Consider the following 14,701-nt stretch of genomic DNA (forward strand, 5'->3'; position numbering starts at 1 on the left):
TTTGCATCACCTTATCTCTTAAAGCTAATAAAAATTGTAATGTGATTTTTTTCTTTTGTCTTTTGAGACAGCGTCTCTAGTAGGCCTGGCTGTCCTGACCACATTGGTCTCTAACTCAAAAGATCTCCTTGCTTCTCCCTCCCAAGTGCTTAGATTTAAAGCCTACACCACCATGCCCTGCTTGCTTTCCTAGTGAATTTTTCTGTTAATTTATTTTTCATTAAAAATGTTCAGGGACTGCGAATGTAGCTCAGTTGGAAGACCATGTGCCAAGCATACAGGTTCTCTTCCCAGCAGTACATGCATTGAATGAATAAACTGATGACCAGGACAGGACAGTTATCCCAACACTAGGGAGGCCAAGATCATGAGTTCATCCACGGTCATGGAGCAAACTGCAGGCCAGTCTTCTGTATGAGTCCTTGTCTCAAATAAATCAGTTAAGTAAGTAAGTAAATAAATAAGCAAGCAAGCTAGCTAGCATGCATCACCACACAGTCTCTTGTGTGGGAGTTGAAACAGGAGGACTTGCTACCTCTAACTCTTGACATCCAGTTTATGAAAGGACAGGCAAGTTACATTTGAAAGGTAGCCGCCATATTGGGGTGGCAGAGGCTCTGTCTGGATTTTTTTTTTTTTTTTGTCTTCCTATTTCTTCATCCAAAGCTTATGGCGTTCACTGCAAGCCTCCAGATTGACTCATCAAGTACAGTGGTTTAAATTCTGCCTCAGCCTGAGGACCAAGCAACCTCCATTCTTTCCCTCCACGTCTTGCTATTACGATGGAGGAAACTATTTCCACTTCTCTCTCAGGGCTCTGAATCCTTGTCATGGAGAACGCTCCGACACCTCAAGCTCCCATTTGGTGGGCAAACTGTTTGCTAATAAACCAAGACAGGACCCTGATGTCAAAATGCTTAAGACGGGGAATCAGCTGGGATCGGTTTCCGGGCCTGACATGCCTTTTCCCTCTCCCTGCCTCCTCCAGAACATAAACCTGAACCAGGAGGTGGTTCAGCGTGAACTCTTATAAATTGGAGTGGGTGTCTAGGGACAGGGGAAACAGACAGTTCTTCCTTTAACCTTTGAAGACCAACAACCATCTGGCCCGGAAAAAATCCACAGCGGGTTGAACCCAGGGTGTGAAAGCTGGGCAGTGTATTTAATGTGAATTCGAGACCATGACTTCTTCCCACCCGGACTCCATAAAACAGCCTCCCTTTTTCATAAAGCATGCCTATAAACCACTGCCGGCGAGGCAGAAAGACTGCTCAGGACCCCAGCTCACTTTCCATCTGGGGCTGTCAACAAATCCCCTTTATGAGTGGAATAGACCTCTTGTATGAAGCCAGCTTCTGGCTTTTTTTTTTCTTTCTTTTTTTTTTTTTTCCTGCAGAGTGTGTGAGGAGCCAGGCTGGGCAAGCGTCAGGAGCTGTTTGCTGAACGCATTTATTGCCTTTGCATAATTTATGAGCTGGAGGCGTTGACCGCCATTGCTCTCTGCCAGGGGCTGGCACTGGAGGCTCCAGAGAGTGGAGCTGTAAATTGGATGGTGAGCTCCTGCTGAGCTCACAGCAAAGTCCCTGGGTCAGTATGGGAATTTAATACCAGAAATGGAACTGTTTTCTCAGAGCACCATGTGGGCCCCTGGTGCTGCAGACAGTGTTTTGGCAGACTCTGGCTGGCCTTGCGAGGGGCCTGTCACTCACGAGTGAGGCGCGTGGGGAGCCCCGGCATTTGTAATCAGCTTGGCATCCGTGTGGCTTCCATAATGGATACCAGTAGGTCTCAGTTCTTCACCATATGCTTAACTCTGGAGGCAAGGTGCTTCTGGGTATATCAGTAATTACTTGATGCGGAATTAAGTGGACCTTGAAATTAGTACTGGACTCTCCTAAAGCAGGCAAGCTTAATGCTTTGATAGGAATAACCATTTGCAGAGACTTACCGCTGTTTGGATGGGGGTGGGTGAGGGAGCTTCCCCCACTTTTCCGACTCCTTCTCCTGAGCATCGACCCCGGAGGATGGAGGGAAACGTGTCGCTCCAGACTCTGCTGTCATTACCTCATATGGATAGCGCTGAACATCTGGGAAAGAGCAGGCATGACAGAAGGCACCACTCTGGGCTGGGGAATATAGCTCAGTGGTAGAGAGTTTCCCATCATACACAAGGCCCTGGGTTTACATCCCCCAGCGACTGAAAGTAAAAGACAAAAAAAAAAAAAAAAAAAAAAAAAAAGACTCCTTTCTTCCCTACCCCTCCCTCGACCAGGCTCTGTTAGCCTTGAAAGTATACTTGAGAGAACACAGTCCTCCCACATCCATCCGTATGTACTATGTACGTAGTTCTAGACCTTCAGGGTCTTCATCTCACCCACTTTCCTCCTCAGATCATCTGATAGGATAGAGAAACCAATCACTGATTGGGCAAAAGACAGCAAATGCAAGACAGACCGATGTTGGAAGCCGGCTTGCAAACGATGCCCTTGGACTTGATGAAGTTGCTGTCAGTCCCTCGGTGTCTGATAATGCTGTATCAACCAAGGGGGCAGAAGGAGAAGTAGAATTATAGCCCTCACAATTGTCACTCCAGGGTTTGGGAAGTAGAGGTGGGAGGATCAGGAATTCAAGGCCATCCTTGCTGAAGCAGCAGGTTCAGGGCCAGCTTGGAGTGTGTGTGTGTGTGTGTGTGTGTGTGTGTGTGTGTGTGTGTGTGTAAGTTTCTAAATGGTTACAATACAGAGTACTTACTATAGTACAAAGAGGCAGTGGTCTCCATATACAACCATTTAGATGAAGATTTTATTGCCATCTCTTTGTAGCCCCCCCCCCCCAGTGTAGCTGAAACAGTAATAATTTGTTTTCTTAACAAAAACAGGAGTCCATTCTTTCATGGATTCAGTGACTCAGTATACCGGTCTTCTCTTCTGTTGGCCTCTCTGTCTTGTTTGGCACTGAGGCTTTTTGAGTTGTTTAAACCACACCTCTACAAAATGGCCACTGTAGATGCCCATACCATGGCCTTATCTAGTCAGACTCGAAGAAGGCAAGAAGCAGGACCTGCCTGCCACTGAGTCTTTTAAAAAAAAGAATTCATTATTATTGTGTGTTTGCGTGTATGGTGTGTGTAAGAGTATGTGTAAGACTGTATGTGAGTGTGTGTGTATGCCTGTTATGGGTGTGTTGGGGGGTATGACGTGTGAGTGTGTATATGTGGGAGAAGTTTGTATGTGAATGTGTGACTGGATATCTATGTGTATGTGTGAGTGTGTCTGTGTGGAGGTATCTCTGTGTGTGAGTGTGTCTGTGTGTGGGGTGTATATGTGTGAGTATGTCTGTGGTAGGAGTCTGTGAGTATATAGATGGGTGTCTGTGTATGTGTGAGTATGTCTATGTGAAGGGATGTTTGTATGTGTGTATGTGCGAGTGTATCTGTATGGGGTATGTCTGTGTATGAGTGCGAATATATCTAAGGTGTGTCTGTGAGTGTTTCTATATGGGGGGAGTCTGGGATTGTGTAGATCAGTGTCTATGTGCATGTTTGACTGTATCTGTGTGTATGTGTATATGTCTGTGTGGGGGTGTCTGTGTGTTTGAGTATGTATGAGTCTGTATGTGGCATGGTATGGTGTAGTGGGCCTGCATGCATGCATGTGCTGTGGACCACATGTGGAGGTCAGCAGACAACTCTCAGGGATCAGTTTTCTCCTTCTACCCTTGGATGTGGTGATCACAGTCAACTATTGGGCTTGCGTGGCAAGTGCCTTTATTCCCTGAGCCATCTTGTAGGCCCAAGACCCATTCTTGGCCCACTCTGCAGGACCCCAGGACACTCTGCAGACTTCAAATCTCATGTGACCAAATGGTTCTCAAAGCCCACCCAACGACATAAGAGAAACTTGGGAAAAGAGAGCATTGCCTTTTTGAATTCCAGAAGATACAAGCTTAAGGAGAAGAGAGTTGTGGCTGTCTGTCCTGCAGAGACCGCCCTGGTTCAGTTCCTGTTTCTGCTAGTGACTCCATCTGCTCCCATATACAGGTGGCCACAATAACAACCTCGGCACCCTCCTAGACGCACTTGCCGCTTGTTTTCCCTAGCCATGTATTACCAAGATCTATCAACTCTCACTGCAGATCTCCCGAGCCTTCTGCTTCACACTCCCCCGGACTAGGCACTATTCTGGCATAGACAGTGGCCTAGTTGCCAAGCTGTTCCCACTGTGACCATCTCTCCTCCTAGTGAGTGCTCTCTCTCTAACACCCATGGTGGGTGACCCACAGAGCAGCCTGAGGCTCTGTCCTGTGTCTCATCTTGGTTGACTGCTCTCCAGCTTAGTAGGGCCTCTGCAGGGCTTTCCATACATGCAGTCATACTTTCTCAGCATTTACTCCAACTTCCTCCTTTCTTATGTATATGTATGTGTGCAAGCTCAGGTGTGTGGAGACCAGAGGTCAACCCTGAGTGACTTTCCTTAGGACTTGACCATCTTTTTAATTGAGTGTCTTTCCCTAGGATCCGGGGCTCACTGATTAGGCTAGGCTATTTGGCCAACAGGCCCCAGGGATTTCTCTCTCTTTCCTCTTCCCTAAGAACTGGGATGACAGATGTGTCCCTTCCTGTTCATTTTTTCACATGGGTCCTGAAAACCAAGCCAAGTTAAAATCCTTGTGCTTGCTCAACAAGCATTTACCTAACTGTGTTATCTCACCTGCCCAGTTTTTTGACCCATTATCTATTAACAAAGCATTCTTAGATTTTAGAAGAGCATAGGGTCTTTGTTTCCCTCTGCTTCTATCACGAAACCCAAAACTGGGTGATAATTCCCTTTCTTTGGTTCTTCCAGACCTAGAGCAATAACTGGTATTTGGTTTATCATACTACTTACTCTTGGCACATCATCTGCAAGGAGTTTTCCTTCTACTCATTGTTGTGACAAGACATCCAACCATAGTAACTCACAAAAGAACTTGCTTTAGCTCATAGTTCAGTGGTACAGGCCATCATGGTGGGAAAGGTCGAGGAGCAGAAGTGTGAGGTAGAAGGTCACCCACTCTTCTATTGCTGTGAAGAAACACCATGTCCAAGGCAACTCTTATAAAAAAAAAAAATCATTTAATGTGGGATTTGCTTTCAGTTTCAGAGGTTCCTTCATCATCATCATGGTGGAGAGCATGCAGCACCCAGGTAGAAAGGGTGCTGCAGAAGTGAGTTCTGTGTCCTGATCCATAGGCAGAGAAAGAAAGACACTGGGCTTGGCAAGAGCTTTTGAAACCTCAAAACCTACCTGCCTTGACACTTCCTCCAAGGCCACACCTCCTAATCCTTCTAATCCTTTTAAATGGTGCCACTCCCTGGTGATAAAACATTCAAATAGAAGGGGTGTGTGTGCGTATTCTTATTTAAACCACCACAATCATATTGCAACCACACTCAAGCAACAGCAGAGAGATTTGAATGCTCTGCTCAGTCTCTCCATTTCATTTAGCCTAGACCCTTAATCCATAGGATGACAGCACCGACATCTAGAGAGGTTTACTCTCCTCAGTTAATCCAGTCTAGAAAGGTCCTTGCAGACCCAAAGGGGATCCAGGATCCTTTAAAATTGACAGATGACATTAACCAGCACAACATCACAGGCATCGAGCCTTCCCCCTCTCAAAAGTCATGGCAAGAGACTGCAATGAACAAAACTTGTTTTCTTCTTGAGAAAAGATTTGGGAGAACGACTCTCCAGAGTCAAAGGCAGAGGTTCTTTTCTAGATCCCTCAGAAGGATCTTGAGTCCCCTTCATCCTATGGCAGGATTAGCCCTAGCTTGATGTCCCATGTTCTTCAAAGTTGTGTGTGTGTGGTGGTGGTGGTGGTAGTGGTGGTAGTGGTGGTGGTAGTGGTGGTGGTAGTGGTGGTAGTGTTGTCTCTTACTGAGGACAGGTCGCTGATGTGAGGAAGCTGACAGAACAGATACTCTCTGGTTATCCAGCAATTCGTTTTTTGTCTAGAACTGGAGCCTGTAGAACATCTAGAGTCTAGAGACAGCCCCTTTCCTCCATTTACCCTGCCTTGGAGAAGGGGAGAGGGGTATCTGATGCGAATTGCATAGTCACCATACTAACCTTTATTTTCTTGTCTTCATTTGTAGTGCGACAGTGACAGCGACCCAGAAGAGAAGGTAAGATGCCACCCCCTTTATTGCAAACACAACCCACAAGGCTCTGTGTGTACCGTGACATGCCTACTGGTAACTGTTCCCTCGTGAAGGATGTCTTACTGGTCACACTGTGACATTTTCAATGATAAGATATACTGTGCCAAATCTTTGACATCCTCCTCTTTGTAATATGCCACTTCATGTCTCATTTTTGTCACACCAAATTTACACTTCATAGACGCCCCAAAACTGTTTTAAAGAGAAATTGATTTTTTTTTTTTTTTGCTTCATGATAAAACGATTCTACTTCCTCCTGTGTATTTATAATGTCATTTCTACCTGCCTTTGACTGGCCTCCTTGTTTCCTTCTTTTCCAAAGCTTCTTAATAGAAATGTCAATGGTGTGCTATTAGGAATTTCCTCACAGGGCCGGGTGTGCTATTAGGAATTTCCTCACAGGGCCGGGTGGGCAGGGGTGGTGGTGGTGGAGTTCTGCTGTCTTCTGTGAGTGGGTGTTGGGGAAGGGGCATCTCCCCAGCAGGTATCCCTCTACCTGGAGGCTGAGGCCCAGCCTCAGTGTATACAGCTCAACGTGAATGAAGAAGGAATCCAGGCTCTGAGCCTCCAGAAGATGGAAATCGGGACTAGTAAAGTAGGTTTTCTGTTGACTAAAGCAAAAGGTTTATGGGTATGTTTTTTCCTTCCTAGCTGTTGACATCTTCCAAACAAGTGTCTTTGCATTTTTACTGATGCCTTGTGTGATTTAAAAACTTACCTGAACCTCAGAGTGTATGCACGGCATGGTCCCAAAGCAATTGGTCAGTCCTTCCTTCCTGTGCCAGTTCCACGATTTCCACCTCCTTCCTGGTGGCTTATCCTCCCCAGAATCACACGGTTCACGTGCCTGATCGTTCCCCATCCATCTCGGACTTTCTCCCTCCGCCTCCACAAACAGCCTCCAGGAGAGATCTGAAGGCTCCTGTTCTCCACTGTCATTAATTTGAATTCAGCATATGTAGCCGGTTATAAAACCCGAGACACCATCATCTGAGCAGGTCAAGCATATTCAGATGAAGACAAATGGTGCTTATTTGATTTCCTTAAAATCAGGAAATGAAAAAAGTGCTCTCTGGAGAAATCACGCTCCGCCTGACTTAGATGATAGACCAGCGAGTGTCCCCCAGATAAGAACAGGCTCTCGCCTGGAGGTTTTTATCTCTGAAGGACGGCCAGGACTGTCAGCTTGCTGACATGTGCATTATCCATGTCATTTTAAACAAAGTGACCTATGGAAGGGTGCGCCGTGCTGTGACATGGTAATGGGCTGTTGGATGACAGCGGAAGTACACACTGGGTAGGGGGCTGTGGGCTGTTCTTTTGTTTAACTGACAAGTCAGAGCTTCCTGCCTCCAACACCCAGGAGAGAATCTTAGCTCCTTAGAAGTAGGACCTTGGGTATTTTGGACAGCCAACGTGTGTCAGGATACGTGACAGCATACAAAGTTCAATTGCTGCCCACACTACCTCCAAGGTCACGTGGACTTATAACAAAAGTCGCCATAATTCTGTGGGGTGCACAGGAAGATACTGAAACCTTTGGACCATTTTGAGAGCTCTCCAGGAAAACAACTCCAGGAAAAAAACTGGGGGGGGGGGGTGCGGATTTTATTCAAGGTCTTTGTGTGTACACTTGTGTATATGTTTGGGCAGGTCCATGTGTACCTGTGTGCAGGTACATTTAGAGGTGATTGCCAGGTGCTGTCTATATGATTTTTGAGATATACTCTTGCTAGCCTAGCGTTCACTAAGGAGGCTAGGTTTGCTGGCCAGCAAACTGTAGGAACTCTCCTGTCCCTGCCTGCCCAGCACTAGGATTATAAACCTGTGGGTTTTGGGCCTTGAAGTTATGTTTGAACAGGAAGCACCTCCAATCAAGCTCTCCCACTAGTCCGGGCGTCTTTATTTCAAAAGCATATGCCGTCATGCCAGCCTTTAGGAGACTGGGGCAGCAGAATTTCAAGTTTCAGACCAGCCTGTGCTACATAGAGGGAGGCTCTATTTCAAATAAATGAATAAAGTGCATTCCTATTGACACAGCTGTCTGCAGTAGTGGGGGAAGGTAGGAAAAATTCCTCTTTTCCATTGTTTCTTAGCATCTCAATCAAGGCTCTTGGCCTTGGTTATACCACAGAATCACCAAGGAACTACCCCAGGCCCGGTCTCCACTCCAGGTCCCTTGCCCTGGAGTCTCTGGGGACATCAACCACCATTAATCTAGACCATCAGATTCTGGTTGTTTCTATAATGACATGGTTGTGGGCTTTAGAGACGTTGGAAGGGGATGATCAAGGTGGCTGGGAGCAGCAGCATAGAGCCAGCAAAAAAATCAACAGCTGAGTCCCAGGCTGTGTGAGGAGAGTAGACAGGGAGGACCAAGGGGAAGTCATCAGTCGGAGGGCAGGGAGCACTAGATAAATTCTTTTTGTGCATGGTACACTCCCTGCCTAAGCCCTGGGTTGTAATTTGTTTGTATCTTGAAGATCATGAACTGGGAGCTCCACCCTCTGTGCTATCCCTGCTCTATCTTGGGTGTTTCTCCAGGGGGCTCCCAGCAGGAACCTAGGAGCCTCTAATTGCACCAGCGCTTGCCTGGCCCACGTGTAGTTACATCTGCCAGCCTTCTCCTTTTCCAGCTGAGACAGGATAGTGTTTATCACCAACCTGAACACCATCCTCCCAGCTTTGCAGGGGCCCTGTCAGCCTGCTCCGTGGCAGGGTCTGTCCCTGGAGTCCCTAAGCCCACTAGGGTGCTTGCTTGCACCGCATAGAGGGTTCGAATACAAATATGAATTGCTAATGGTGGTGTAGACGCCACTCAGCATCCTGGGATCCCTTCAGCAAGTCCCACTGGGGCTGCTGTTGGAACCAAAAAGTGAGACTTGTGGGAGGGACATGGTGGGAATTCTCTCCGGAAGACCTGTCATTCTAACTCCGTGGGGATCCACAGAACCGGCAGTCTAAAATTAGGGTACGGTATTTCACACAGCTGACTGAATTAAGATAAACTCGGCTTTCTTCTGATACGAAGCTATAATTTATAAAATGATACCCTTACTAATTAATGTGAAAGTATCTGGGAAAGGGCTGGGAAAGCAGAGCCGTTCCGAAATGCAGGAGACAGACTTGCCGGCTGTGGAATGGATCCAATGAGACCCCACTGCAAGCATCCTCAGCTGCGGGAACAGCATTTCCTGTTAGTGGCAGAGAACCTGGAGGACTCCTGGGAAGGGAGAAATGGGGTGGTGAATTAAGTAGGCGGTGAACGTAGCACAGTGGATGTGGGATGTCTCTTCATTTGTCATTAGGAACAAGAAAGAGGCAGCACTTGGTCCCCTTGTCACCCAAATTAAGCAATTACACCAGTCCCACACTGGAGAAGAATCCGCTGTCAGGAGAACAGTGCAGCAGCGATAGTGTCTGCACACGTGATCTACATTTTCTTTTCTCTAACACTGGCAGCACCCTCACTATGTAAAGCAACACCCCTCATTTGGTTATGAAATTAATGTCAAGATGTAAATTCACCATCTCTCTACCTACCCACTTCTCTTTGGCTGTGTGAACCGAGGGAGGGTGGGTCAGAAGGAATCTCTAATCTTGTTCCTGGCTTGTTATGCTGTATGCAGGATGATGCTTGGTATTGTTGCATAGGAGATGGGGTGGCATAGCACACCACCATGCTCCCATAAGAGTAGATTGCAGGGTCCGTGCATAGCAACACCACCATGTTCTCATAAGAGTAGATTGCACGGTCCGTGCCTGTGCTAACCGAACTTTGTTAACGTGGATCAAAACTCGCATTGGGAAAGAGGAAAGCTGTGGGCTGGCTCAGGTAGCTTGAGTCCTGCACAAGACCCAAGGGACCCCAGAGCTCAGTTCTGGAGAGAAGCGCTAGATTTTAAAAGGTCCCTAACACCATATCTTTTCAACCCCCTTATCTAAACATATTATTCATACACATCAGAGTAATGTGGGGCCATTGTAAAATGAGCAGGCAGCCGTGAAGTAATGGATGAAACCAGTCTGTCCCTTTCTTTGGCTGCTGTTCCCAAGGTATCACACCTTTCCTATTTACGGTCGAGAGTTTTTATTCAGGCCTAAGAGAGGGCAGGGATAGTATTTCTTTATTAACCTGAGGTAATATTCAAAAAGCTTCTGAGGTAATATTTTTGCTCACTTTTTTATTTGTTCTTTGAGAATTTGACACAATGGGTTGTTGTTCTGCACGTGTTTGAGACAAGGTCTCAATGTGTAGCTCTGGCTGTCTTAGAGTTATGTTAGCCAGGCTTGCCTTGAACTCCTAGAGATCTGCCTCCCTGCTGGCTCGTGCTGTGCCTCCCATTTGGGGATTAAAGGTGTACACCCCCACACTCAGGCTCTCCAGAATCTATAGTGATCATATTCACTTCCTCAGATCCTCCCAGAAGCACCCCCTCTCTCTACTCATTCAGCTGTGTCCTTCATGATTTTGTTGTCATTGTTGCTGCTATTATATTTACTTCTGTATTTATTAATTTTTAACTTTTAATACATCTTTAATTAGTAATATAATAAAAACAATTCTATCAGTTTCCCCCTGTCTAGCACCCCTACTCCATGCCCTCCCAACTCCCGGGGTAATATTTTTATCAACACAACTGGGTCAGGAAATAAAGCCTAGTGGGTAGTGCTCTTACTTAGCATGCTGGGAAACCCTGGCTTCCATCCTCCACATCACATTAACCAGGCAAAGTGGAACACGCATGTAGACCCAGCTCTTGGGGCGTGGGGGTGTGAGGAGCAGCGACCTTCCTCAGCAACATAGTTGGGTTTTTGTTGTTGTTGTTGTTGTTGTTTTGGAGAGGTTTCTCTGTGTAGCCCTGGCAGTCCTGGAACTCACTCTATAGATCAGGCTGGCCTTGAACTCAGAAATCCGCCTGCCTCTGCCTCCCAAGTGCTGGGATTAAGGTCGGGCCACCACCGCCCGACCCTCAGCAGCATAGTTAACTGGAGACCATCCTGGGCTACTGTCTTCAAAGAAAGAGTTTTCTTTAATTATTGCTCTTGGTCATGGTGCAACTCACGTATTAGGGAAGGGGTAACCTTTCAGCAAAAAGGTTTTTTTGCTGAAAAAAACAGAAGCCAGAAGAGGATGTTGGGTATATTTCTCTAGATCTTATTCCCTTGAAACAGGGTCTCTCACTGGACCTGGAGCTCGGGGTTGGGGGGTGGCAGCCCCTAACTGTGGCTGATTTTCCTAATACGGCAGAGACCACACACACATGCACTCTTCACTTGGTTCAGGAAGGACTTCCTGAAACTGCTGAAAAGTCAAACTGCAGATGAGGCCCTCATGGGAGAGTCCCGTCGCTTGATTGCCAGGCCACGTGTGACCCTTGCTGAAGGCTGGGCATCGTCAGCCTCATTCCAAAACCTGAGGAGGCCCAATCCTTGGGTTGGCAGTCTGCTGCATCCCGATCCAGGGGCTGCAGAGACGGCTCACTGGTTAGAGTAGTCAGTGTAGCGAGCATGAGGCTCTGAGTTCAGATCCCAGCACCCACATACAAAAATACCAGTGGTCACATGTGCTTGTAACTCCAGTGCTGTGGGGGTGGGAGGGCTGTAGACAGGAGGACCACCGGAGCGTGCTGGCTGCCACCCCCCAACCCCGAGCTCCAGGTCCAGTGAGAGACCCTGTTTCAAGGGAATAAGATCTAGAGAAATATACCCAACATCCTCTTCTGGCTTCTGTTGCCATGGAAACACATCTCTGCACAGCTCCTCCCCCCACAATGCATACACATATGCACACACATACACAAAGACATGCCCTGATTGAGAGACAACTGAGATATGCTATCCTGTTTCACAGACAGTTTTTCAGCCAGGAAAAAGAATCATCACTGTCCAGCTCTCACAGAGGCCAAGTCAATAACCAACCACCCAAAAGAGTGGGGATTGTGGTTTGTGTCTGGGGCTCTGTTCCTTTGCTCAGCACTGGGCAGAAATGAAGCACTGGGCATTTTGCTGGCGTTGTGTTTTTGTTCTTATAGGGAGAACACGTGTTCCGTGGCCTGGCACTCCTACCTGGGTCTTTCCTAGCCATTCCAATGTCTGCTTCCAGGGCTCCAACAAATACTCAGTCTCTTCCCCTTGCCTCTACACTTCTATAGTTTGATTTTCTCATAGAAACATCGCTGAACCATTTGTAAATTTCCTAGCATTCAGGGGACGATTTCTACAGCTGCTGGCTGAGTTTCAATAGCATTCTCATTTTGGAGTCTCAATTTCCAAAATGCCTATCAACCTCTCCTTACCCCTCCAATATTATGTCTGGGTTAAGATGACATTTTATTATTCTTCCAATGGTACTGTGTTTCGAATTGGCTTAATTACCCCCATATCCACCCAGCATTCCTATTGATGCCATCTTCAGATTAAATATCTGCTGGAAATTATTTTAAATCCTGAATCTTGTTAATTTTTTTCCTTCTTTCTATCATAGCTTTTTCAGTCCAAAGTAAAATTGGATGTCTGTGTACAGTAATCTTTTCAGTTTATATCACTTCATATCCCTGAAAAACATGGGTTATAGTACACAGATTTAAATGTTTTAATTACATTTTTTGTACATGTGTACCTTGGCATACACATGCTAAACAGAGGACAGTCTGTGGGGGTGAGTTCTCTCATTCCGTTACGTGTGTTCCAGTGATAGAACTCACATCTTTCAGCTTGGAAGCCAGTGTTTTACCCACTGAGCCATCTCAATGGTACGCTGCTTTTATTTTTTTGGTATATATAGGTAGGAATTGTTGGGAATTTCTCAAGATATCTTCAGCTAGACTTTCATTTCTTGAGGCAAATGGAATGAAGAGTTAAGCTCCTCTGGAGATATTTTGTTTTTCACAGTGGAGGATCACAGAGAGGGACCCTTAGAGACTGGTTTCTAGTTTCTTGTAGCCAGCCAGCTTCCAGGCTGTAGACAAACCTGCTGATGGTATGGGACCTTGGAATTATTATCTATATTGGGAGTTGATTAGATGACCTTGCACTGGGTATCCTGGGTTTTCCATATAGCTGTCTGCCTCAAAAGTATGATTAAATCCAAAGTCTATGGTGGGTGTGGGTGGAGGCGTGGGTGAAGTGTCTTATGGAGCCAAGGATGACTTTGAATTCCTGATTCTTCTGGCTTTATCTCACAAGTACTGGGATTATAATTGTGTTTGCTACTATAACTTGTTTATGCATTGCTGGATGTTGAACCCAGGCCTTTGTGCATGCTAGGCAAACGCTGTTCCTACTGAGTTATGTCTCCAGCCTTACAACTGTCAATGATTTTTCTTGTCAAGATGGAAATAGCATTCCATAAAGCTGTCTTATTCTTCACTCTCTTTTGAACACATGAGGGAGAAAAGGCATAGTGGACAAACTTTGGCACATGTATGCGGACTCTTCTCAGTAGCTGAAGGGAATGTGCCTGTGGGTTCATTGCCTGTATGCTGCTTCCTTCAGCTGGCCATGTATAGCCACACAATCTTTTTCCATCATTTACTTTATAAAGTCTGGACTCAGCTGGAACTTACAGAAGACAGAGAAATTAGTTCCTTCTTCACTCTTCAGTCTTCAGTATGTCTTGGGAAAGTGTAGACACTAAATAAAGATCACCCTTATATAATAGGTTTCATGAGCTCAGGTAATTGGTAAGGAGTCTCATTTGACCAATGAAAGGAGTTCTGTAAGCATCTGAAATTGAGCACAGGGTTCTACATCCCCGTTCTCTTAGGTGAGCTACTGCCTTAGGTTTTATGGCTTCCATGAAAAGAGAGTTGCTGAGCCATAGACCAGTACATCAGAGTCAATGCCTTTGGGCTTCAGGAAATTGACCAGAGTTCTGTGCTTGCCCAGAGACTCTTCTTTCAAATGAGAGTTGGGAGAGTATTCTGTGTTCAACAGAATTATGCAGATGTCTCTTTAATCATAGGCCTGTGTGTTTATATGTTTGTGGGCTGCCTCAGTTCTTCCATCATGCCTTCTGTATAGCATGGTGGTTACAGCTTAACTGTTCCTCATAACTGTGCTGGTCCAGTATGATCAGTTCAATAAGATGTGTGGATCAGGATAAGATGTCTTTATGAGGTTATATTACTAATTGTCTCAATTCTAATTTGTAAAGAAGTCTCAAAACTTATTTGAGAAGTCGTCTTGGTTGGTAAAGGGCTTGCCTTGCAAGCATGAAGACGAGACTTCTTCTATCCCTGTATCCATGTCAGAAAGCTGGGCATGACAGCGCAGGCCTGTAATCTTAATTAATGCTGGAGAAGCAGAGATGGCGGCTTGCTAGCCAGCTAGCCTAGACTACTTAGTGAATTCCAAGGCCAGTGAGAGACCCTATTTTTAAAAAAAGGATAACAAGTAAGGAGTTGTCCTCTGGCCTCTACACATATATGCATGCAGGTACATAGTAAAACATACACACACACACAACACACACACACACACACACACACACAC

At 46.0% G+C, this 14,701-nt stretch overlaps 1 protein-coding gene across 2 annotated transcripts in view; it reads left to right on the top strand.

Moving 5' to 3' along the window:
* Positions 1 to 14,701, top strand: part of Auts2 (activator of transcription and developmental regulator AUTS2) — a 1,104,996-nt gene that overhangs the window by 763,377 nt on the left and 326,918 nt on the right. For both annotated transcript variants that reach the window (XM_052168633.1, XM_052168634.1), the window contains exon 5: positions 6,140 to 6,169. In XM_052168633.1, the coding sequence (XP_052024593.1) occupies positions 6,140 to 6,169 (30 nt within the window). The remainder of the gene's footprint in view (positions 1 to 6,139; positions 6,170 to 14,701) is intronic.

The sequence above is a fragment of the Apodemus sylvaticus genome, chromosome 22, assembly GCF_947179515.1.
Source record: "Apodemus sylvaticus chromosome 22, mApoSyl1.1, whole genome shotgun sequence".
Taxonomy (NCBI): Eukaryota; Metazoa; Chordata; class Mammalia; order Rodentia; family Muridae; genus Apodemus; species Apodemus sylvaticus.